General features: G+C 34.5%; 1 protein-coding gene across 4 annotated transcripts in view; it reads right to left on the bottom strand.

Annotated features, from left to right (window-relative positions):
- The window catches only part of LOC131042698 (uncharacterized), a 65,590-nt gene extending 58,795 nt beyond the window's left edge, over positions 1–6,795 (bottom strand). Inside the window, exons 1-3 of one of the 4 annotated variants that reach the window (XM_057976019.2) lie at positions 6,382–6,795; positions 5,473–5,631; positions 5,020–5,127 (exon numbers count right to left, since the gene is read on the bottom strand). In XM_057976019.2, the coding sequence (XP_057832002.2) occupies positions 5,074–5,127; positions 5,473–5,631; positions 6,382–6,615 (447 nt within the window). In that variant the 5' untranslated portion in view covers positions 6,616–6,795 and the 3' untranslated portion in view covers positions 5,020–5,073. Of the gene's footprint in view, positions 1–5,019; positions 5,128–5,472; positions 5,632–6,381 lie in introns of those variants that run through there. The other 3 variants (XM_057976020.2, XM_057976021.2, XM_057976024.2) reach the window with 3 other exon arrangements.
- Between the last annotated feature and the right edge of the window lie 14,947 nt (positions 6,796–21,742).

Below are 21,742 nucleotides of genomic sequence, written 5' to 3' on the forward strand. Positions count from 1 at the left end.
AACTAGCAATCAGCATCCTTTTGTTTCCCAAAACAATCAATAGCACTAAGAAAGTATGAACCACCAAGACATGTAACAATAATAATAATGAGTGGTCCATGTCAAATATTAGTCCACCCATCCACAATATTGGAGCAACCAGTCCTAATCCATGTTTGTCTTATCTCCTCCCTCAATATGTTCACCTTTGAATATTGTTTGTCAAGGAGGGAAGTATGCAATCTATGTTCTCTACTGGGAATAAAAGAGGGTCCAACTACCAATAAATCTATCAACATACCTTTGAAATAAGACGACCTTGTCAAATAAAATGGGAAAGCACGGGTATTAAAAATTTGGACACTAAATCACTGGTTTGCTCACATTTTTGCAAATTCATTAACCCTACAATTGTTTTTCTTTTCATTTGTAGTAGAAGGGGCCTTCCTCTTCCCTCTATCACAAAGCTCTCCAACTAATACATTGAAATAGTCATATTGATCAATAGATTGCAATGTTATGAATGACTGTTCTTACTCTTAGTAGTACTAGTAATTTTTTCCTCACTCATGTAATGTCCCCTAATGGGACCCTCTTATATTCTATCCTAGAATCACAATTTTAGTACATAGAGAGAACAATAGAAGGACACTAATGTCAACTAAAGCTTGGTCTGGAACCTGCACAACAAATTAGACAACATTTCTATTATGTCATGATGGAACATATATTCGTCATTCTTAATATATTGCAAGGTGTATATGAAGGATTCAACAACCCTTTATCTCCCTACACCTGTCCTCATATGGAGCTCAAGGAGAATCACACAAGGTGCCTCGAGTCTATCCCTCTCCAACAAGCCCAAGAGCACCCAGGACCTCGTCAACTTGCCCTCTTGGCCCACACTCGGGGTTGGCGTACCTGTTGGAGCCTAGTGCTCTTGCTTCCTTGTATTCTCCCTCCATAATTGGGTGGTGAGATTGAAAGGTATTACAGACTCCATCATATAATTTACTTAATCATCATATGAACAATTAGTGATAGAAAGGCATATTTACAGTGTCTCACATATTGCAGTCTATATTAATATTACTATTAAATACTGCATAAGAACATTATCAGGTGTCATATATTAAACATACATATTAAGCACATCCCCATGCATACCACCAAGAACAAGGATGTTACTGCCTGTAACTTAATAAGAGTTCTGATCTGATCTGATCTCATCGATGGTGATCTCCTTGGAGGCTTTTGATTCCTCTCCTTTATATCTCTCGAAGTGGGGGAGAGGTCACACCCCTTTATTATATATGCCTTTTCGCAAGAGACACACCCTTTCACATTTAGCACCCTTTGAAAGAGTGCATTATTGATGCCCTTTGAAAGGGATACAACCTTTCACAATTAGATCATCACTTCTTGTTTAAATCAAATCTGCACTTCCGATTGCCAAAACTATCCCCCCTTCAAATGAGGTCTCTTCTCCTTTTTATACCTCATATTTGGGGAAGTCACAACTTATCATTTCATGCCTTTTGGCCATTCATTAAATTTAGTTAAATTTTAATCATATTTAATTATATTATTTATATTTTAATTTAATTTTTTTATTATTCTTTTGTATTTTTATTTTATTATTATTATTTACCATTAAATTCTATTTCGAAGTGGGGACATTAAAACTCACTCCAACCAACCTCACTAATTCAACCTGTTGTTCCAATGTTATTGTTATCACAAAAGCTCGCACCCTTGTTGAGCTATCAACTCAGCAACCTTGTGAAACATGGAAACAACCTCGTAGTGTGGGACCTTCCGCAAGGGGGTTGAATCTCTGGAGAAGGCCGACTTCCTTCTCAATCCAGGTGCAGGTGTTGAACCAACTCAACACTGCAAAACTAACTCCTAGGGCTATCCTAACAAATTGCAGAGGAAAAGGGAAGAGAGAAATGCTTAAAATGAAAGGAGGTGATGCACCAAGATAAGAGATTGTTCCTCTCCCCACCCAAAATGGCACAAGGAATCAACTGAAATACCCAAGAGATGCACAAACTTCAGGAGTATGAGTGACCCAAACGCATGTATGGAGGTTAGAATTGCTAAGTGTCAAGAGGGGAGAAGGATTCCCACAAGTCACACTCAGAAAAACAAGTTAACACGGCATATATGGAGAGAAGAGCCACAAAACATACACTTATGATTAAGGTAAGGGAACATACATAGCATGCATAAGTTGAAGGAAGGCAAGAATGTAATTTCAATTCATTCAAAGGCCAAAGGCCAAACTTACAATTGCAGAAATGCGAAAAATAATTACAAGTCTTCGAGAGAAGAGGAAGATCATAGGAAAGCTCAAGGCAGCAGGGAGAGAACCCTTTACAATGAGGCTTAACAACCTTTAAATAGAAAAATGGTTACAAGAGTGATCATGACCCCTGCATGTCAGTCTGGGAGTGTAGGGAAGTGCATGCACTTGACTTCAGTCTTTGCAAGCAACCTAGCCATAACCACAAAAGGCAACCCTTAGAAGGTGGATTGACTGACCTTCCAAAGTCAAAGTATGCAGACATGACATAAGTCACCACAACAAGCATGGATCCGTACCTCCTTTGATAGAAATCCTGCCAAAAACATTAAATGCACCCCTATGGCTTCACAAAAGAAGGTGCATAAGTCACGAAAACTGTAGGAGCATTTAAAGACTTGAGTGTCGATCACACCATCCGGAAGTATCGCCACTCGGAAGGAAGTCCGGGGACTTCGGAAACTCAAGTTCCCGAAGTGGGGAAGACAAGGAAAGAACTTTGGAACCTCGGGGTTTTAGAGTTCCGGGGAAGAGGAAAGAGACGCAACAGGGAACTTCGGAACCTCGAGGTTTCGGAGTTCCGGAGAACTAGAAAAAGGCTAAGGAAGGAACTTCAAAACCTCAGGGTTCCAAAGTTCCGGGGAAAACTAGAGAGAAAAGGCAAGGAGGGAAGGAACTTCGGAACCTGGGGATTCCAAAGTTTCGGAGAAAACTAGAGAGAAAAGGCAAGGAGGGAAGGAACTTCGGAACCTTGGGGTTTCGGAGTTTCGAAGAGAAGAAAGGGAAGCAAAGGAAGAGAACTTCGGAACCTCAGGGTTCCAGAGTTCCGGGGGAACTAGAAGGAGGCAAGGAAAAGGCGGAACTGCGCAAAGGAACTTTGGAACCTTGGGGTTCCGGAGTTCCGAAGAAGGGAAGAAGAAAAGAAAGGAACTTCGGAACTTCGGGTTTCTAGAGTTCCAGAGAAAAGAAGAGAAAGGGAAAGGAGAGGAACTTCGGAAACTCGGGGTTCTAAAGTTCCAAAGAAGGAAAAGCGAGAGAAGGCAAAGAGAAGGAACTTCGGAACCTCGAGGTTCCTGAGTTCCAGAGAAGGAGAACAGGAGAAGGCAAAGGGAAAGAACCTTGGAACCTTGGGGTTCCGGGAAAGGAAGAAAAGGCCAAGGGAGAAACTTCCTCCAGACAAGGCAACACTTCCCTCAAACCCCATCCTTGTAGGTTTTAAGTCTAAAAACTAAACACTATTAGTGATATAAATATTTTTCCAAACTCCAACAACAATGGCATAGCATCCAACAGTAGCAATCAATAAAAAGTTAAAAATAAAATGTTTATTTCCCTTTTACTTTTGGATTATTAGGGCATATAAGGGGCATGAGAGGGTTTGTGGGACCCCCATAGCCCTTTACAATCCAATATGCATTGGCCACATGTTTTCTTTTTAAATATTGAAATGTTATTGCTTTACTATGAGGGACGTCTAAGATGTCCTTGGCAGCCTTGAGGATGGCCAAGCGTCCCCTTTACATTTTCAAACGTCCCCGATTTTCAAGACTTGTTCCGAAACGTTGCCTGTTTTTGGCAAATCAGGGAGGGCGGTAAGGGAACATCCCCTTGTGTTCTGGCCTCAAGGAACAAGGATAGGTTTCTGAGGGGTGGGGACATATCCTCAGATCATGGTTTTTAGCACCACACTTCTGTTGCTACCTATACAAAATTATTCTTGCAACAGACACAAAAAAGCTTCCTAACACTTTCCTTTTGCAAAAAGAACAACAAACTTCCCAGGCTTGGGAATCCACCACCATAGCTATTACAAGGACAACTGGCTTATTATATACGCCAAAGAATTTTACTAAATCCCCTATAATTGAGGAACAACCTACATACAACAATTGCTAATGATAGCACAAGTAAAACAACACCTAAATAATAGTGAAAACATAAAGCCAATGTAGGAAGTATTACAGTTGTCAATGACACTTAATTGATCTAATATCCATGGTCATGTAGGCTTACGGATTCAACCGGCAAACATTCAAACATACCCAAGCCAAATTCACAGGCCCGGAGCAAGATCTTGAATAAAACCTACAAGAACTAGCCTAGGACAAAAAGAAAGTGCAAGAGAACGCATTTTGCTGCTACAAATGGTCACTTGCATAGTGCAGCTAATGCGAGTGGCACCGATGCTGCTTGTGTTCCCACAAACCAATAGATGGTATTGATGCTCTTGATGAAGAACATGGTGATTTTTATTGATTCTCCATTTGCAGTTGTAATTCATTTATCTCCAACATTTTTACAATTGCAATTGATATATCAAATATCACCTATGTTCTGTATTTAAATTTGTATATTTTCTGCATGTAATTTACATATGTGTGTGTGTGGGTAGTGTACACACATACATATATATGTCTGTCTGTATGTGTGCATGTTATGTATGGCTGAACTTGGCTCTACCAAACTTGGGAAAATTTGGCAAACCACCAAACCTGAACCAGAAACACAGTCTTTAATGAGATCATACATCATAATCAACAATGAGTATTATACTCCTTGATCAGTCGTCCCACACTTGCTACAGTTAATTGAAGCATTCTATAGAGACAAGACTGGGCATCGAATACCTTATTTTAGCACAAGTGGAAATAAACATATGCCCTATTCCATGAAAATGAAATTTCATAGAAATCTTTTCAAGATACAAGAGCATTAAAATTCAAATAGCATAATCTCTTAAGGAACTGAATACTCTTCTTAATTGTGTCTAAAACAAGGATTCTCGGTCAAATAATATTGAACTTAAGTTCAAAAACCTGAAGAGTAGCCCCCGTTCCAGGCTGCAAAATATGCCATGCACTCAGGTCTTTAGCATAAAACATTTAATAGATTCTGGATTCTTCCTTCATATGGTTAAATCTTGGTCACAAAAAACAGGTATATTATGGAAATAAAACATTCTAAACATGTATAATGTAATAACACAATCCATAAATGTCTAAGATAAAAAAAATAATAGCACTTAAAAAATTTATTGTTTTTAATCATAATATGAGAAGATCCAAAGGACTTATCAGATACAGCAGGAATTAAATTCAATGAGGCACAGTAGACTTGCTTTACATAATCTAGAACCAAATATAATTACAAGATGTATTAGATCAAAAGCGAAAAATATTGATCACCTCTACCGCATTCTTGAGCACCAAATCATCTTCTGCTGTCCAAATGCTGAACTCAGGAGGACAGATATCTGACATAGTATGATGTGGTGGAACTAGTTGAGCAGATTCATTGTAAGGAATTGATAATACTGCCTCATTTCTGTTGCACTTACCTACAATCTGAACATTTCAATGAAGTTAAATATTTCATCATGCAACTTCTTTTGGCAGAGTGATTGCTTAACCATATGCATGATTTTTGAACAAGGTTTATAGGGATGATAGATACAATTACACATTTGTATGTTCATAATCAATATGACATACTGATTCACTGGATACCAGATAAACAACAAAACCAAATGATATCAAATGATGAAAAAAGACGAAAAAAAATATATTACTTATAAAATTACATCCACAGATGACCAAAAACCATCCAAAGGGACTGGAACATTATACACATGTTACGTATAATCAGAACTTAAAGCATTGATGAGAAAGAAAATAACCACGGATAATAGATGACAGAATATAACCAATACTTGTTGTTAATGCCAAGCAGACACTTACTACACATATTTACATACAATTCAAAGTAGAAATAAATGGCAATTACTGGCAGAATATGCCAGCAAATGAGACAGCAAAAAAGGCACTCAAATTCAATAGATTAGAGCTAGAATCCTCCATTGCATCAATATTGCCAAAAATAATGTCACTGTTAAGAAGCATCCTCAATCAAAATGTCACAATGTTCGCCGAATTTTCGGCTTCAAGTTCAAAATTTAGCGAACTTATCAAGTATTCATAAAATTCGTTAAAATTCATCAGAAAATTCAGTTAAAAGTGCAGTTTAGTTTTTATTAAATAAATTTTAATAAAGCATTCTTTTAAGGGTTTTTTGATAGTATTTTTTTTAAATTGTACCCCAACCTCGCCGAAAGAGCGTATCAGTCTGTTGATGCTGCATTTTCTTTTGCTGACGGCAGGGCACAGCGAATTCGCAAAGGTTTGAAGGCGTCCAAGTGATAGAGATTGAGGTCTGAAGGCACAGCTTGCGACTGCAGATGGGCAGAGGCATTTCGTGACAGGGAAGAAACTTGTCGAAGGCCATAAAATGATATTATTGCTATCAGGATGTAGTTTTCCAGTCAAATTCATTGACCTATGATTCACGAGTCACAAGAACCCATCTCTAAGGATATGGTTTTCGACTCAAATTCATTGACCTATGATTCACGCGTCACAAGAACCTATTTCTAATGAGAATGAATGGTACACTTGGCACTCATTGCATCTAGGTGATGGTATATTACTTCAGTTCTAGCGTGTTAAATATCTTTCAAGGTTAAACCCACTCAGCGTGCAACCCCATTTGCAAAACTTCCAACAAGTGTTGTGTCTTATGAACCATTCATTATAGAGACCCTTTAGCTCATCAAGTGATAAGCAAGAGATATTTTCGAGAGCAAGTCAAATAATGATAGTGCTATCAAGATATCAGTGATATTCGTCTTTTTATGACAATAGTAAATCTTTGCCAATGATAAGCCCTGATGAAGAGGAATTGAACACATTCCATCGCCAATGCAATTTTATTAATGTTAATTTTCTATTAAAAATTTAAAATTTAATATATTTAAATTTACTATTATTTTGATTTACTTATTAACCATATATTTTTAAAATAGAATAAAATTTAGGATTTTTTATTTTGTTTTTAGAGTTGGAATAAAAAATTAATATATATTTTTTGTTATCAAAAGATCATGGTCTTAAAAAAAAAAAAGGAGCGAAGAAGGGGGCTAGGGTTTTAGAGAATCTTTTGATCTGGAATTTCTAAACCAGAAGAAAGACAAAAGACAATGCAAGCGGAAGAAATTCCTTTGCTAGATTTGTCAGAAGAAATAGAAGAAGACATCTCATTATGGCAGAAGTTGGCGATCATAGGAAGATTCATTGGTAGACGGTTGTAGAGGGTCAAAATTAAACATTGGGTTTCAACACATTGGACTACTCAATCTGTGATAAAATTCATCCCTAAAGGTTTTTTTGTGGTTATTTTTGTAGAGGAGGAAGCTAGAAATAGAATTTTATCCCAACAGAATTGGTATTATGAGGGAATGCCTCTGTATTTGCAACCCTGACATACTAATTTCGACCCAATTCCATTAGCAGTCTATAACAAACCGATTTGGATCAGATTATACAATCTCCCAATCGAATATTGGGGAGACTCTCGTTTAGAAAGGATCGGTCGATCACTGGGCACGCTTCTTGCTATTAATGAGAAAATTATGGAAGGAGACTCATACTTATACGCAAGATTGAAGTTAGCGGCAGTGAAAAAGATTCCTTCGCAGATTTGGTTATCGTCTACAGATCGTAAATGGCTGCAAGAAGTAGAAGTTGAATTTGTGTCCACAGAGTGTGATAGATGTAGAATTAATAACCATTCAACAGATCATTATAGGATTTTTGTTAGAAGAGCCTTCAGGAAAGGTGAAGGCAACGAAAGATCCATTTGGAAAAAGAAAGGAGCGGAGGAGGTTTCTCAAGGAAATCATCTTATGATTCAAGCACCCTATGTCGGTGAATCCTCCAAGAAAGACTAGGAAGTAAATGCTTCCAAAATAGAGGGTTTGGCCCCAATCCAAGATCCTCTAAGTTCTAATTCAAGGGAGACAAAGGATTGTCATTTGAGTGGCTTCAAATTAGTTGTTCATAAGGGCCTATTAGACACGGAGATAGCATATGGCTTTGGATCGGAAGAGGACTACACCCCTGACGATGAATTGGATAATGTAAATCCGCGTAGCATCAACCAATCAACAAACACTCTTCTGGGTAAAGGCAAAGGTTCTAGAGGCAGAAGGAGTCATAAACAACTCAGAGAGGAAAGAGCCAAGGAAAAAGGAATCATTAGTGTTTTAGATTTCATGAAGAAGGCCAAGGGAGGTAAAACCTCCCTCCCTTGGAGGGCAATGAAGTTATCCTCTTGGAATGTCAGGGCCTGTCGGTCCCTGACAAGAGGCGCTTGGTCAAACGTACATTAGAAAACATTTCAAGTAATGTGATACTTTTACAAGAGACCAAGCTTAGTTTAGACAAAGTGCTAAGCTTCCTGCATAAATGTCGTAAATGGGAAGGTTTTTTTCAAGAAGAAAGGGTAACGGCGGGTGGTCTAGGAATATTGTGGAATCCTCGTTTCGTTAGTGTATCTCTAATTGAAAAATCAGAACACTGGGTGATATGTTATGTGCAAATCTTGCACGAGAACTTTTCATTCCTCTTGGTAAATGTTTATGGGCCAATAAACCTTGAAGAAAGATGCAAAGTCTGGAGAGAGATATCGGATAAAGTTGAACATCTGGACATGATCTGGATCATTGTTGCAGGAGACTTCAATTCTATCCTTGACCATAAAGAAAAACAAGGAGGCATTATGAGATTAAACAGAAGCATGGAGGACTTCTCAGATTTTGTTGCTTCAAATCATTTGTTTGATGTGGCCCCCAAAAATGGTGTGTTTACCTGGACAAATAGGAGGAAGGACTTTTCTAGAATTTCGGAATGGTTTGATAGATTTTTGGTAGGAGTTCATTGGTTGGATGACAAGTTTGGTCTTGAATCGAGTATCCTCCCATACTCTCTTTTGGACCATTTTCCTATTCAGTTGTCTTTGGACAGAGGATCGAGTAAACATAAAGGAAATTTTAGATTCCAGAGCATGTGGTGGAGGGATAAGGGTTTCAAAAATTTACTGAAGCAGTAGTGGTCAAAAAGTGAGGTGTTCTCTGGGAGTCCAAGTTTTTTTTTTATGAAAAGGCTTCACTTTATCAAAATGAAGATCAAAATATGGAACAAGGTTTCCTTCGACAATATTTTTGTGGAAAAACTTTAAGTGAAAGAGGATCTCAGATCTTTGAATGAAAAAGTTATTGAATATGGTATGACAAACGTAGAATTTAAGGCTGAAAAATATTTGAAGAGTAAACTTGTTGAACTTCTTAGCAGAGAGGAGATTTATTGGAGGGACAAGTCCAGAGAGTTGTGGCTGGAAGTTGGAAATTCTAACACTAATTTTTTTCACTCCTCAGTAAAAGCAAGAAGATCTCAAAATATAATTTCTTTGATTAAAAACATGGTAGGAGCCATTTGTGTGAAGGAAGAAGAGATAGAGTAGGTAGCTATCGACCACTTTCAAAATATGTTGAGAGCATCTCCTTGCACTATCACTCACTGGAATGAGGATTTGTTGGAAGTCATACAGTCTATAGTGACCACATAAGATAATGAGAAGTTGATTGGCCCGTTTTCTATGCAAGAAATAAGAAATGCAACTTTCGACATCCATCCCACTAAAGCACCAAGTCCGGATGGTTTCACGATATATTTTTTCAATAGTGTTGGCACTTCATTGGAGAAGACTTGTGCCGAGTGACATAAGATTTTAGGAAGAAAGGTAAATTTGTAAAAGAAATGAACAACACTATAATAGCTTTGATCCCAAAAAAGCAAGTGTGTGAAACCATGGTAGACTTCCGCCCATTTTCTTTGTGCAACGCTATCTACAAAATTTTGTCCAAGGCTTTGGCTAGTAGGCTTAAGGAAATTTTAAACAAGCTAATATCAGAAGAGAAGTATGGCTTCACTCCAAGCAGGGAGATCTCTGATAGCATAATTCTGGCCTCGGAGATCATTCACACATTGCATAGTGAAAAGAAGAAATGTGTGATAGTCAAATTAGATGTAAGTAAAGCATATGACAAGGTGGTTTGAAATTTTTTGTTAAATGTCCTCAAGAGATTTGGTTTTAGTGGTAGATGGACAAATTGTATTAGTCATTGTATTTCTTCAGTTAGTTTCTCTTTGCTTGTCAATGGTGTTATTTGTGGCTTCTTTAAGGCCACAAATGGGTTAAGACATGGTGATCCCCTGTCCCCTTCTCTTTTTGTTCTTTCAGCGAAAGTCCTGGGAAGAAATATAAAAAAGAGGTGTACTCAAGGCATGTGGAAAGGTATTGTGATACATAAAGATCTACAACTTGTATCTAATTCACAATTTGCAAGCCTCAGAGAATGAAACATCTACTATCAAAAGAGTGTTGGAGGAATATGAAGAGGGGTCTTGACAAAGTATGAAAAAGGAGAAGTCACAAGTTTTCTTCCTCAATACAAGAAAAATTAGACAAGTGAAGATAGAAAGGATTCTATATTTCCCAATTGGTTCCTTTCCATTAAAGTATCTTGGCATTCCCTTATATGTTGGGAGGAATTACACTCAAATGTGGGAGGATATTGGTGCAAGAGCACCTAGTTTTGAGTCCAATTTCTTCTTTTTAGTGTGTTTGTTCATAGGTTGGTTTGGAGTGGTGAATAAGAGTCTTCTCTTAGGTCTTCATGTGTTTTTGAAATGCTTTGGTAGGTTGAATGTCCTTAGGACAATGCATTTAGTCAATTTTGGCTCGTAAGCCTTTGTAAGCCTAAAATGGCTAAATCTTGCATTTAGATGAAAAATGCCTTGAATAGCCTTGTTTGGCATTGGGACATGTTAATTTAATGTTTTTTATTCATCCTAGATGATTTGGAGGAGAAAACAAAGCATGTAAGGCAAAAATGCACTTTTTGGCAAAAGTTGTCAAAGTTGTTTGACAACTTTTTGCAACGTTGAGCAACTTTTTGCATTTTTGAGCAAAGGTTGGTTAGGAAACTGATGGAGAGTTAGTTAGTCCAAAAATGGCATATAAAATCCTCGTGAATGAATTTAATAAGGTTGTTGAACGCCTGGAGTTGATTGGAATACAATTTGAGACCAATTTTGAAGTTTTACATTGCATTTTTTTCAAGAATTAGAGCAGCAATCTGTACTTAATGGATTGATTGCATTGTTGTACCTTGCTTGTTGTTTTGTACATGTTATTTTAGTTCTTAGGAAGCAATTTGATTATTTTATTTGCAAGTTTGAATTGAGTTTTCAATTTTGCAAGCTCTCGGCCTGAGTAAGGGTTTGAGAGGCCCAAACATGGTTCCAGCTTGAAGTCCTTTGAGTTCTTTTCAATAACCCTTGAGACTCGAGCCATGGAACCTTTGTACAATTTATATAGATTTTATTTTCCTTTGGAGGTCATTGAAAGGCCAATGAGCATCGTTTCCTAGGTGAGCTTAGTCATAGCCCGGTTAGGAAATGAACGAGATTATGCAAGTGTTTGCAGAAATGAGTAGGGTTGGAGTTGCAAAGTGTTTAGAATGAACAATTGATGTGTGGCAGAGCATATGTGTGAGTTTGGAGGTGTGGTAGATCAAGGAAGACACCTAACCCTTGGAAAAGACCAAAACAAGCCTAAAACCCTCTAAAACAAGTTTTTCTCGGGTTTTGTACCTGTATGGTCAGATTGAAATTCCTTACTTCATAAATTGGAAAGTACTTACAAAAGGGTATCCTGATCATCAAAGAGTTTGTGTGGGTCTTTGGGGAAATTGTGAGCAAATCCATAAAAACTGGTTAAGTAGGGCTAATTGGGGCTCTAGGGCTACTAGGCCCAGAAAATAGGAAAAGGAAGGAGCGATGGGAAAATGAATCAAACCCCCAATCAAAGCTAGTTGATTACCCTTGGAAAACATCATGAACACTTACTACAACCTCTGCAAGAATTTGTTAGGAGTTTGAGAGTGTAAGGTTGGATTTACCCTTGTGAATCTCAACCATGCTTGAGCAACCAGTGAGCACATCTTGATTGGGAGCACTCTTAGAAAGTTGAGGTGTCTAAATTGATTAGTAGACCAGATGAACAATGAATGAATCCCACTAAGATAACATCTGACTGCCCTTAAACAAGGAATTAACTCTCTTTGGGTATACCTCCCCATCATATATCATTTGCAAATGTCAAGCTAAAGTTGCCCTTTGGAAAAATAAATGGCTATCGTAGGTAGGCAGAATCCTAGTGATAAAAGTGTACGTTAGGAAATAGGAAATCATCACAAGCATTATAAAAACTAATCTAGCCCAATCACGAAAGCACAATTGCAATGATCTATCCTAAACACATTTAATAAAGACATAAAGATAAAACATTCAAAGTAAATACTATGCAAACCAGATGTGGATATGAATGCTTCCTTCATGTGGCTCCATTGTTCTTCTTTCCTCTCCAAATAGTTTTTGTTGTGGATCTCACCTACAAGTGCACATACATGATTGAAAGCAAGTAGACAAGATTATTGATCAAGAGTACTCAAAATGTGATTGATTAGAAATTCGATAATCTGATTAGGGGTTTGATTGAAGAAATTCATCCAATTTATAGAGAAATTGGAGAAAAAGATCAAGTTAGCATGAAATGGATATTAGAAGCAATTAATTTCAAAAATGGCACAATTGAGTGGAAAGAAGAAGGTTATGACACCTTCTATGTCATGAATTATGACATATTGCCAATGCAAAGCTTAGAGAACTAAAACCTTATGACATCTTGCTATGTCAAGAGTATGATGCATGAAGCACAAAACTAGGGAGAACTAGAGACAAGTTAATTAGGTGGAAATTAAAATTAGGAAATTAGAAAATAGGTGGAAATTAGGAATTGGGAAATTTAGAAAATTAGAAAAATTAGAAAATAGGAAAATTAGAAATAACGAAATTAGGAATTAAGAAATTGATGGAAATTAGAAAATTAATGAATTAATTAATACTTTATCATTTATTAATTAATTCACAAAGAGGAATAATTAGCCAATTAAATGAACATTTAATTGTGATGAGAAGACTTAGGATAAATAAATAATTTATTAATCCTAAAGGAAGAAATGACACACAAGGTTAAATGATTAAATCATGAAACCCTAGAAGATGAATTAGCAATGCGAGAATGACAATTAGGTCTTGATTGAAGATAATTGATATCGATCATGATTTTGAATTGATAAATGACCAATGTGATAAATGATTTGATTGATAAATGCGCCAATTGACGAGGAACAATGAAAAATTGATCCAAATTGACACAATTGAGAAGGACGACGATCGATGACAAATCGATCGCAAAATGACAAGATCGAACATGACAACGACCGATGACAAATCGATTGTTAAACAACAAGATTGAAAATGATAAGGATTGATGACAAATCAACAAGATTGATAAGAGGACAAAACCCTAATTAGGATTGACGATGTCCAAAATGATGACAAATTAGCACGTGCATTGATGCGACAGGATAAAATCGATCAAAATCATGACTGGATAGTGTTGTCAACAAGACCAAATTCGAAAGCGAGACGAATGAAGAATGTAGAAGAATGACTCAATGCTCGCAAATGATAAAGACCAAGTACGAATCATAGGAGAAATGTTAATGCGACGCAAAAACCTAAAATGAGGCAATGCGCAAATGTTAAAGTATGACTCCGCAAGCGTTGACCATTTTTAGGTGTCTACAAAAAGCAGTGTTGTTGACAGTCCCCATTTACTATATGTCTTGCTTTCGACTATCAACTAGAGCAATAGGAGCTTTGGATGGTCTTTTGAATAAATTCTTGTGGGAAGGATCAAAGGATGCAAAGAGGATCCCTCTTATCAGTTGGGATATAGCATGCCTTGTTAAGGAAGACGAGGGTGTCGACCTAAGGAAGATGGATTTACAGAATTTGGCGTTGGGTGCAAAGCTATCTTAGAAAATGTACAAAAATCCTAATAGGTTGTGGTGCAGGATTCTAAGCCACAAATACTTAGACTCCAGTAGGCTAGAGAGGATTTTTACTATGGCAGGCTCAAAACAGGGCTCACCAACATGGAATTTCATTTGGGAAAGTAGGCGGTTGATAACAGATCATTTGTCATGGAGAATTGGGAATGGAAGGAGAGCTAAGTTCTAGTTGGACTCTTGGAATGAGGGAGAAGTAATAACAGACCTTGTAGAAGACAGAGAATGGATAAGGAAAGTGGAAGAATCTATGGGGGGTATGGTAAATGATTACATAGAGGCTTTCTTGCAAAAGAATCAGCGGGTTATATGAAAGCAAATATTGATGGGTAGTAAGGAGAATAAGAGTAGATTGGCTGACATTTTGAGTTCCAAAAGAGTATGCTTCAATGGAGAAGAGGATAGTCTTGTTTGGAGTGCAGCAAAATCCGGAGAGTACAAGGTAAACTTGGGGTACGCTTCTCAGAGGAGAAGAGTATTAGATAGTAAGTGGCCCCCTATGCTTTGTTGGCATAAGAGCATTCTTCCTAAAGCAGGGGCTTTCCTATGGATCACTCTATATGGAATAATTTTGACCGGTGATAGACTGAGAACCATCAGGATTGTAGGACTCAGCTAGTGTGTGCTTTGTAGAAGGGAGGAAGAGTCAGTAGACTATCTCTTGCTTTGGTGTCCTTTCACACAAGCTTGTTGGGATTGGCTACATGATATGTTACAATGGTAGGCACTGAGGAGTGTGAAGCTTATTGATTTCCTATTGTCATGGCCCACTCACAACAGTAAATCTAAATGGGGAGACATTTGGATTGTTGGACCATCCATGCTAGTGTGGCATGTGTGGAGGGAAAGAAATAGAAGAACTTTTTCTGAGGAGACGGTGGGAATAGAAGAAGTAATCAGTAAGTTGAAGGATGAGATTCAAGAAGTAGTCAATGTCAATATGAAGACAAAGAAGATTAGGATGTTGACTAATTGGGATAAAGAGATGGAGAAAAGATGGGTATTGGAAGATGTGAGTGGAGGCATCATAGTGGACAAGAGGAAAAAAATAAGTGAAGTAGTTTGGGATTGTCCTCCTCTTAGTTGGGTAAAATTAAACTTTGATGGGGCCAACAAAGGTAACCCAAACAAAGTAGGATATGAAGCGACTGTTAGGGATGACAGAGGCAAGTTGCTTTTGTGTGTTTCGGGTTTCCTTGGCATACCATCCAACAATGAGGTAGAGTTAAAAGGATTAGAAGTGGGACTGCCATTGTGTGTGGATAAAGGTTTCAAAAAGGTGGTCATCGAAAGGGATTCACAAGTAATTATAAATGGAATTTGTAAAGGATGCTTCCCCAATTAGAAACTTAATATATGGACACCAAGAATAAGAGAGCTATTAGATAAAATCAATGATTATAGAATCCAACATTTTTACCGAGAAGTAAATTAATCAATAGATTGGTTGGCAAATAAGGGTGTTGAAGATGTTGTGGAATCGTTTAATAGTAGTGCATCTAATATGGAGAAATATTTCCAAGACATTTTGATCAAGGAAATAGTACTATTGGATAGAGTAGGCACAGGTAAAACATAATGAGTGCAATAGATTGATGAGAGAGGGTTGTCATTTTGGGAAGTGATGTAGTAAAGAGTGCAAAACTGTAAGGGACAAATGCTAATCTTTAACCAAAGGAGTATAGAAGTAGCATGATAGTATAGTGGGGAGAACGATACAAAAAAAGAATAAAATCTTGCATGTGTTTGGTTCAGAGCTAATAGAAAGGAGAGCTTAATTTGTCTAATAGAAGACGAGACGTGTCTATAGAGGAGTGTGAGACAACTCTATGGGAAGGCTTGTCTCAATTTGGAAGTATATATAGATATGGATGCACATTCTAGGGAAGGACAACATGAATGTGTAAAGAAAGAAGAAAATGGGAGGTAAAGACAAGCTTGTAATCATCAAACTAGCAACATCGAATCCATCTCAATATTTAAAGGATTTCGATTAGAGAGGAGAGGTTGGCTCTTTTTGAAAGGCTTTTCCATAATGTTGAGGCTATATAAACCAAACTGATCTAGCAATTGGGAGTAGGATGTTTACTGGACTAAGAGATTGCAGAGCAGAAGGAGTAGGGAGAAAGTAGAGAAAGGATGTGGAGAGGGGGGTTATGTTTGAGTAATGTCTTTGTTGTAGTATGGTTCTAGTACGGAGTGATTAGGGTGGTGTGTGTAGCCAACACAGATTGAGTCGGAAACATTATGGTCCTATATTCCTTCTATGTAAATTTGCTATTAAATAAATAAAGGGTGCTATCCCCATAAAGATAGTATATATATATATATATTAGTTTACTGTTTTTATTTTGTTTTTAAAGTTTAATGTTTTTTAAATAGAATAAATTTAAGATTTTTTATTTTATTTTTCAAGTTAGAATAAAAACTTAATATATATTTTGTATAGCCTTAGTTGGCCTAGTGGTGGAGAACTTGTTCTCTTCAAAGAGAGGTTACACGTTCAAATCCCAAAGGGGGTTAAGTTTGTACATCTTATCAGCTTCGACCCATTACCAATCAAAAAAAAAAACTTAATATATTTTTATTTTATGTTATTAAAAATTAGTTTAGTTTTTTTTTTTTAAAGTTTAATATTTATTAAATAGAATTTAATATTTTTATTTTATATTTTAGAATTAAAAAAAAATGAATATTTGATTTATATTTTATAATTGCATGTCACATGTTTTATAATGATTTCAATTTCATTTAATAATATTAAAGTGTTTAGATAATTTTGTAGATGTGTTATTTATATATATTTTTAAATGAAATAAGTCGAATTTGATGTCAAATTTTTGAAAGTTTTTATCCTTATCAAACTTTATTGCTTTCAAACAAGAACTCGAATTTGAACCTTGTGACTTGGGACTCACTTCAACTTATCAAATTACCCCTCACTTTGAAACATCAAACTACAAGCCCAAGTACCAAATATATTACAAAAACCAAGCTATTATAAAATGATAGGCAATTTTCCTAATGCAAGCTTGCACTAGATAAAGACTAAGAACAAATTTAAGAAACTACCAAAATGAATAAATATGGCTTTAATTTGACAATCTTACTAAATGAACATTTCAAAACAATCACATATTGTTTTGGTGTCATAACCTACTTTTTAAGATCTATTATTCATTAATTAAATTTTGATAATAATTAAGTTATTAAATAATGATAATTATTTAAACAATGATAATTATTTAAACAATGATAATTATTTAAACAATGATATTTGTTAGTTTAATTTGATAATTAGTGATTATTGAGAAGATTTATTTTCTTTCAGATAATTAATTTAGATTAGATTTATAAATTTATTTTGTATATGACTAATAAATTAATTTTGTTATTCAAATCATATATAATAAATTAAAATACTACAACTAATTCCATATTATAGTTTAATTGTTTATATCACATAAGCATTAGATTAAGATATTGAAATAACAAATCATAAATAAAACAATTCAAACCATGCATGCATCAACTTATATTATTGGAATACATAGAATGTTTTGTTATTAAATTGAAATTAAAATAAGAATATGTTTATATCTATGAATATATTTTTAATTAATTATATAAAACTTGAAAAAGAATAAATTAAGAAAATTATATTTGATAAGTTTTAAGTTTATGGTTCAACTTCTTATGTTAATTTTAATATTTTATTTGAGTATATTATTCTATGACAACTATTGATTAAGAGTTACACATGGATATTCATGACATATTTTGTGACAAGAGAATAATGGATAGTTATAAAGAGATTTTATAATAAATTTCTTTCAAAAGAAACATTAGAAGTGGAGCTACTTTTAGAAAGAGTATCTTTAACTCTTTAACTTTTATAAAAATAAAGACACTTGTATGCATTGGAGAGGGTTGGAAGTTTGGAGAGGGTTGGAAGTTTTCCTTTTAAGATTTTATAAGTTGATAGAAGGAAGAACTTGTTGAACTTCTATTGAGATAGTGGATGAAATTGATTTGATCATGACTTTTATTTGAGTATAGTGGTTAGCTTAATTTTTGGATATGTTCTTCTTCAAACTCTTTAAATATTATCTTTCAATTTTATGCTTATAATTATAATTGTCTATGATTAAATAAAGTGAAATGTTGTAAAGTTGATCAATTTCACAGTTTGAAATAGTAAACAAATTCAATTGGAGTATAAATTTTATTTTATCATATAGGTTGGCCTAATGTTAGATATGTTATTCATAGCTATATAGTAGAAAAATACTTTAAATTTTACCATCCACTTTTGTATTATAATTTTATACATATGATTAAAGATAAAATATTATTTTAATTGAACAATTCATAATTTTGAGATAGTAAAAAAGATTGATTTCCATATAACTTTTATTTTAAAGTTTGGGTTGGTTTAATTTTTGATATATTATTATTCACTTCATACTAAGAAAATCTTTTAATTATTATATTTAAATATTTTGTTTATAACTCTCTATAATTAAAATTAGTTTACTATTTTACTATTATTTGTCTTTCATGCAGTTTTTTGAACATTTTTGTCTATCCTATATTTAAAGTTTGTCAAATTAGTCCCGAGTTTTATATTTGTTTTATCTTCTTTTTCATATTATAAGTTAGGAAAAATTTGTTTTGAAAAAGTTATGTCAATTTTAGTCTAGAATATAATTGTGAAACTAATGCCATTTTTATGTAAAGAGAGTAATTTATAAATTATCAATTTTGAGTTTTAGGAAGGCTTATGAGATTTTTATTTTTTATAGTGTTTAGTACTTAATATTTAAAAAGAAAATAAGCAAGTTATTGACTAATTTAGAGCTAATAGAGTAAATAGATGGCTTATATGAATAAAGTTGAATAGTATCACAAAAGAATCTTGATCGTTATTGTGTTAAAAAGATTCCTCTATAATCACTCTAATATTCTAGTAGGTTAAGAAGGGATAGAATAAGATTATATCATGCATAAAATAATTGATTAACTTGTTCGATGGTAAAATATTTACATTAAATGGTTAGGAATTATATTATATACTCGCTTAGTGGATTTATTTCATTGATTGTTAAATGTAATATTATGTTATTATATTCATTTATCATGAAAATATAAGCTTGGGTATTTTAGAGATTCATATACCCTTACCTTCCTATTAAGCGTTTATTGTTGTAAACATAAACATTGGATAAATTATACTAACTATTCATCTCCTTTTCTTATAAAAAATGTTGTGTATAGATATAAAATGAATAAACCTTATAAAAATCAATAGACAAATCTTTCTTGGAGTTTGATAGATTTATAAAGAAATAATAATCATAAAATTATATATGTTAGCTTAATTAAAAGACAACATAGAACTTTATCTTATTGATGTTGTCCTCTTGTGGTTGTAATGATTTAAAACCTATACACATTAGATCATTATTTTATTTCAAAATTTATAGGAGAATGTGAATTGGTAAAATATACCCTGTAAGAAGATTATATACACATTGTACCTCTTGAAAACCTTGATTACAAGTATACAATTTAGATTTCTAGTATAAATAACAAATTAATGGTTGCAATAAAGATGTGTTTGGTCGAGATTCTTTTAATACAATAACTTGGTGAGGCTTATGCTAGGTTCTCAATGTAGCTGCAATTTTAGGTTGAAATGCATGCACTAGTTGGATGTCTCCTTGAGAGGAGAAAACCCCCTTTCTACTCATTGTATAATATAAATAAAACATTTCATGTAAAATAAGTCACAACTCCAAGAAAAATCAAAAGAAAAAGGCTAGGAGCATGTTAAATTCCTATTCATAGATGCCATGCATATAGATGTGTAATAGATTAGTAATACATATAGATACGGTGTAGAGGAGCCTACATATTGCATAAACAACCATTGGTCTTAGTGATGTAGAAGTTCCTAGTTTTTAGAAGTCATTTTTATTTTAGGTTGTGGGGTTCTCTCAAATCTCAGCCAATTAAAAATGGGTTAGGTATTTACATGGACAACATAATAGAGTTGAATTCTATACACACACACACACACACACACACACACAGAGAGAGAGAGAGAGAGAGAGAGAGAGAGAGAGAGAGAGAGAGAGAGAGAGAGAGAGAGAGAGAGAGAGAGAGAGAGGTACATACATGCATACATACATACATAGACACACACACACACACACACACACACACACACATACACACATAGATATATGTATGTATACATACATATATCTATGTATATATATATGTATATATATATATACATATGTATGTATATATACATACATATATGTATATATACATATACATACATATATATATATATATACATATATATATATATATATATATATATACACACACACATATATATATACACACACACATATATATATGTATATATATATATATGTATGTATATATATGTGTGTGTATATATATATATATACATATATACATATATATACATATATATATATATACACACATATATATACATACATATATGTATATATATATATATATATGTATATATATATGTATATATATATGTGTGTGTGTGTATATATATATGTATATATATATCTGTGTATATATATATGTGTGTGTGTGTGTGTGTGTGTGTGTGTGTGTGTGTGTGTGTGTGTACACGGACATGTATGTATGTATGTATGTGTGTATGTGTATATGTACATGCATATGTATATGAATATGTATATGTATATGTATATTGGTGCAGGAGCACCTGGAATATGTTAATTAGGTGTTTTGAGTCTTAGGAGTTAGGGTTAGGTTTATTTTCATTCAATAAGGTTCGTTGGGACCATTTGTAATGTTATTTCATGTTTCAGGGTCTGTTTGTCAAAATTGGAGTCATGATTTTTAAATTTGTAAAATTGCTCAAAATGTTGTCATTATTGTCATCAGGATAAGTTATATTGATAAAATGTCATTGTTGTAAAGGAAAATATGCCAATGTTGTCATCAAGATAGTTAACCTGATAAAGCATCAGGGTTGTAAAAGTTGTCATTGGAATAGTTAATCCGATAAGGTTGTCATCGAGATAGTTTATACTATCGGGATTGCACAAATCTATTCGACCGACCTTGCATGGCTATTCTGATAGACCCTCAAGTGTCTTGTTCGACATAAGATATACCAAAATCAGACATCGGGGTAGTTTGTTATGTCAGGATTACTGGAAATTGTTGCTCCACCTTTATGAGTTATTGTGATGGGTGAACAAGAGGTCATGATCGGAGTTGCTATTCCGACATCAATTCCCAACGTTGATTTAGCAGCTTGACATTGTTATTCCGACAACAATGTCTAGTGTTGATTTATCAGTTCGGCATTGCTATTCTGACACCTGGGTCCAGCAATGATTTACCATATTTGGAATTTAAACAGTCATGCAGTCCAACCGTCACCACAGGAAAGTTAAAATTTGGTATAAATTGTATGAGCAACGATGGGAGATAGGGGAGAACTGAGGGAAATTCTACAATGTAAACTCTGTAACTATTTTTTTTTTCAAATTTGA

Source organism: Cryptomeria japonica, chromosome 4, assembly GCF_030272615.1.
Source record: "Cryptomeria japonica chromosome 4, Sugi_1.0, whole genome shotgun sequence".
Classification (NCBI taxonomy): Eukaryota; Viridiplantae; Streptophyta; class Pinopsida; order Cupressales; family Cupressaceae; genus Cryptomeria; species Cryptomeria japonica.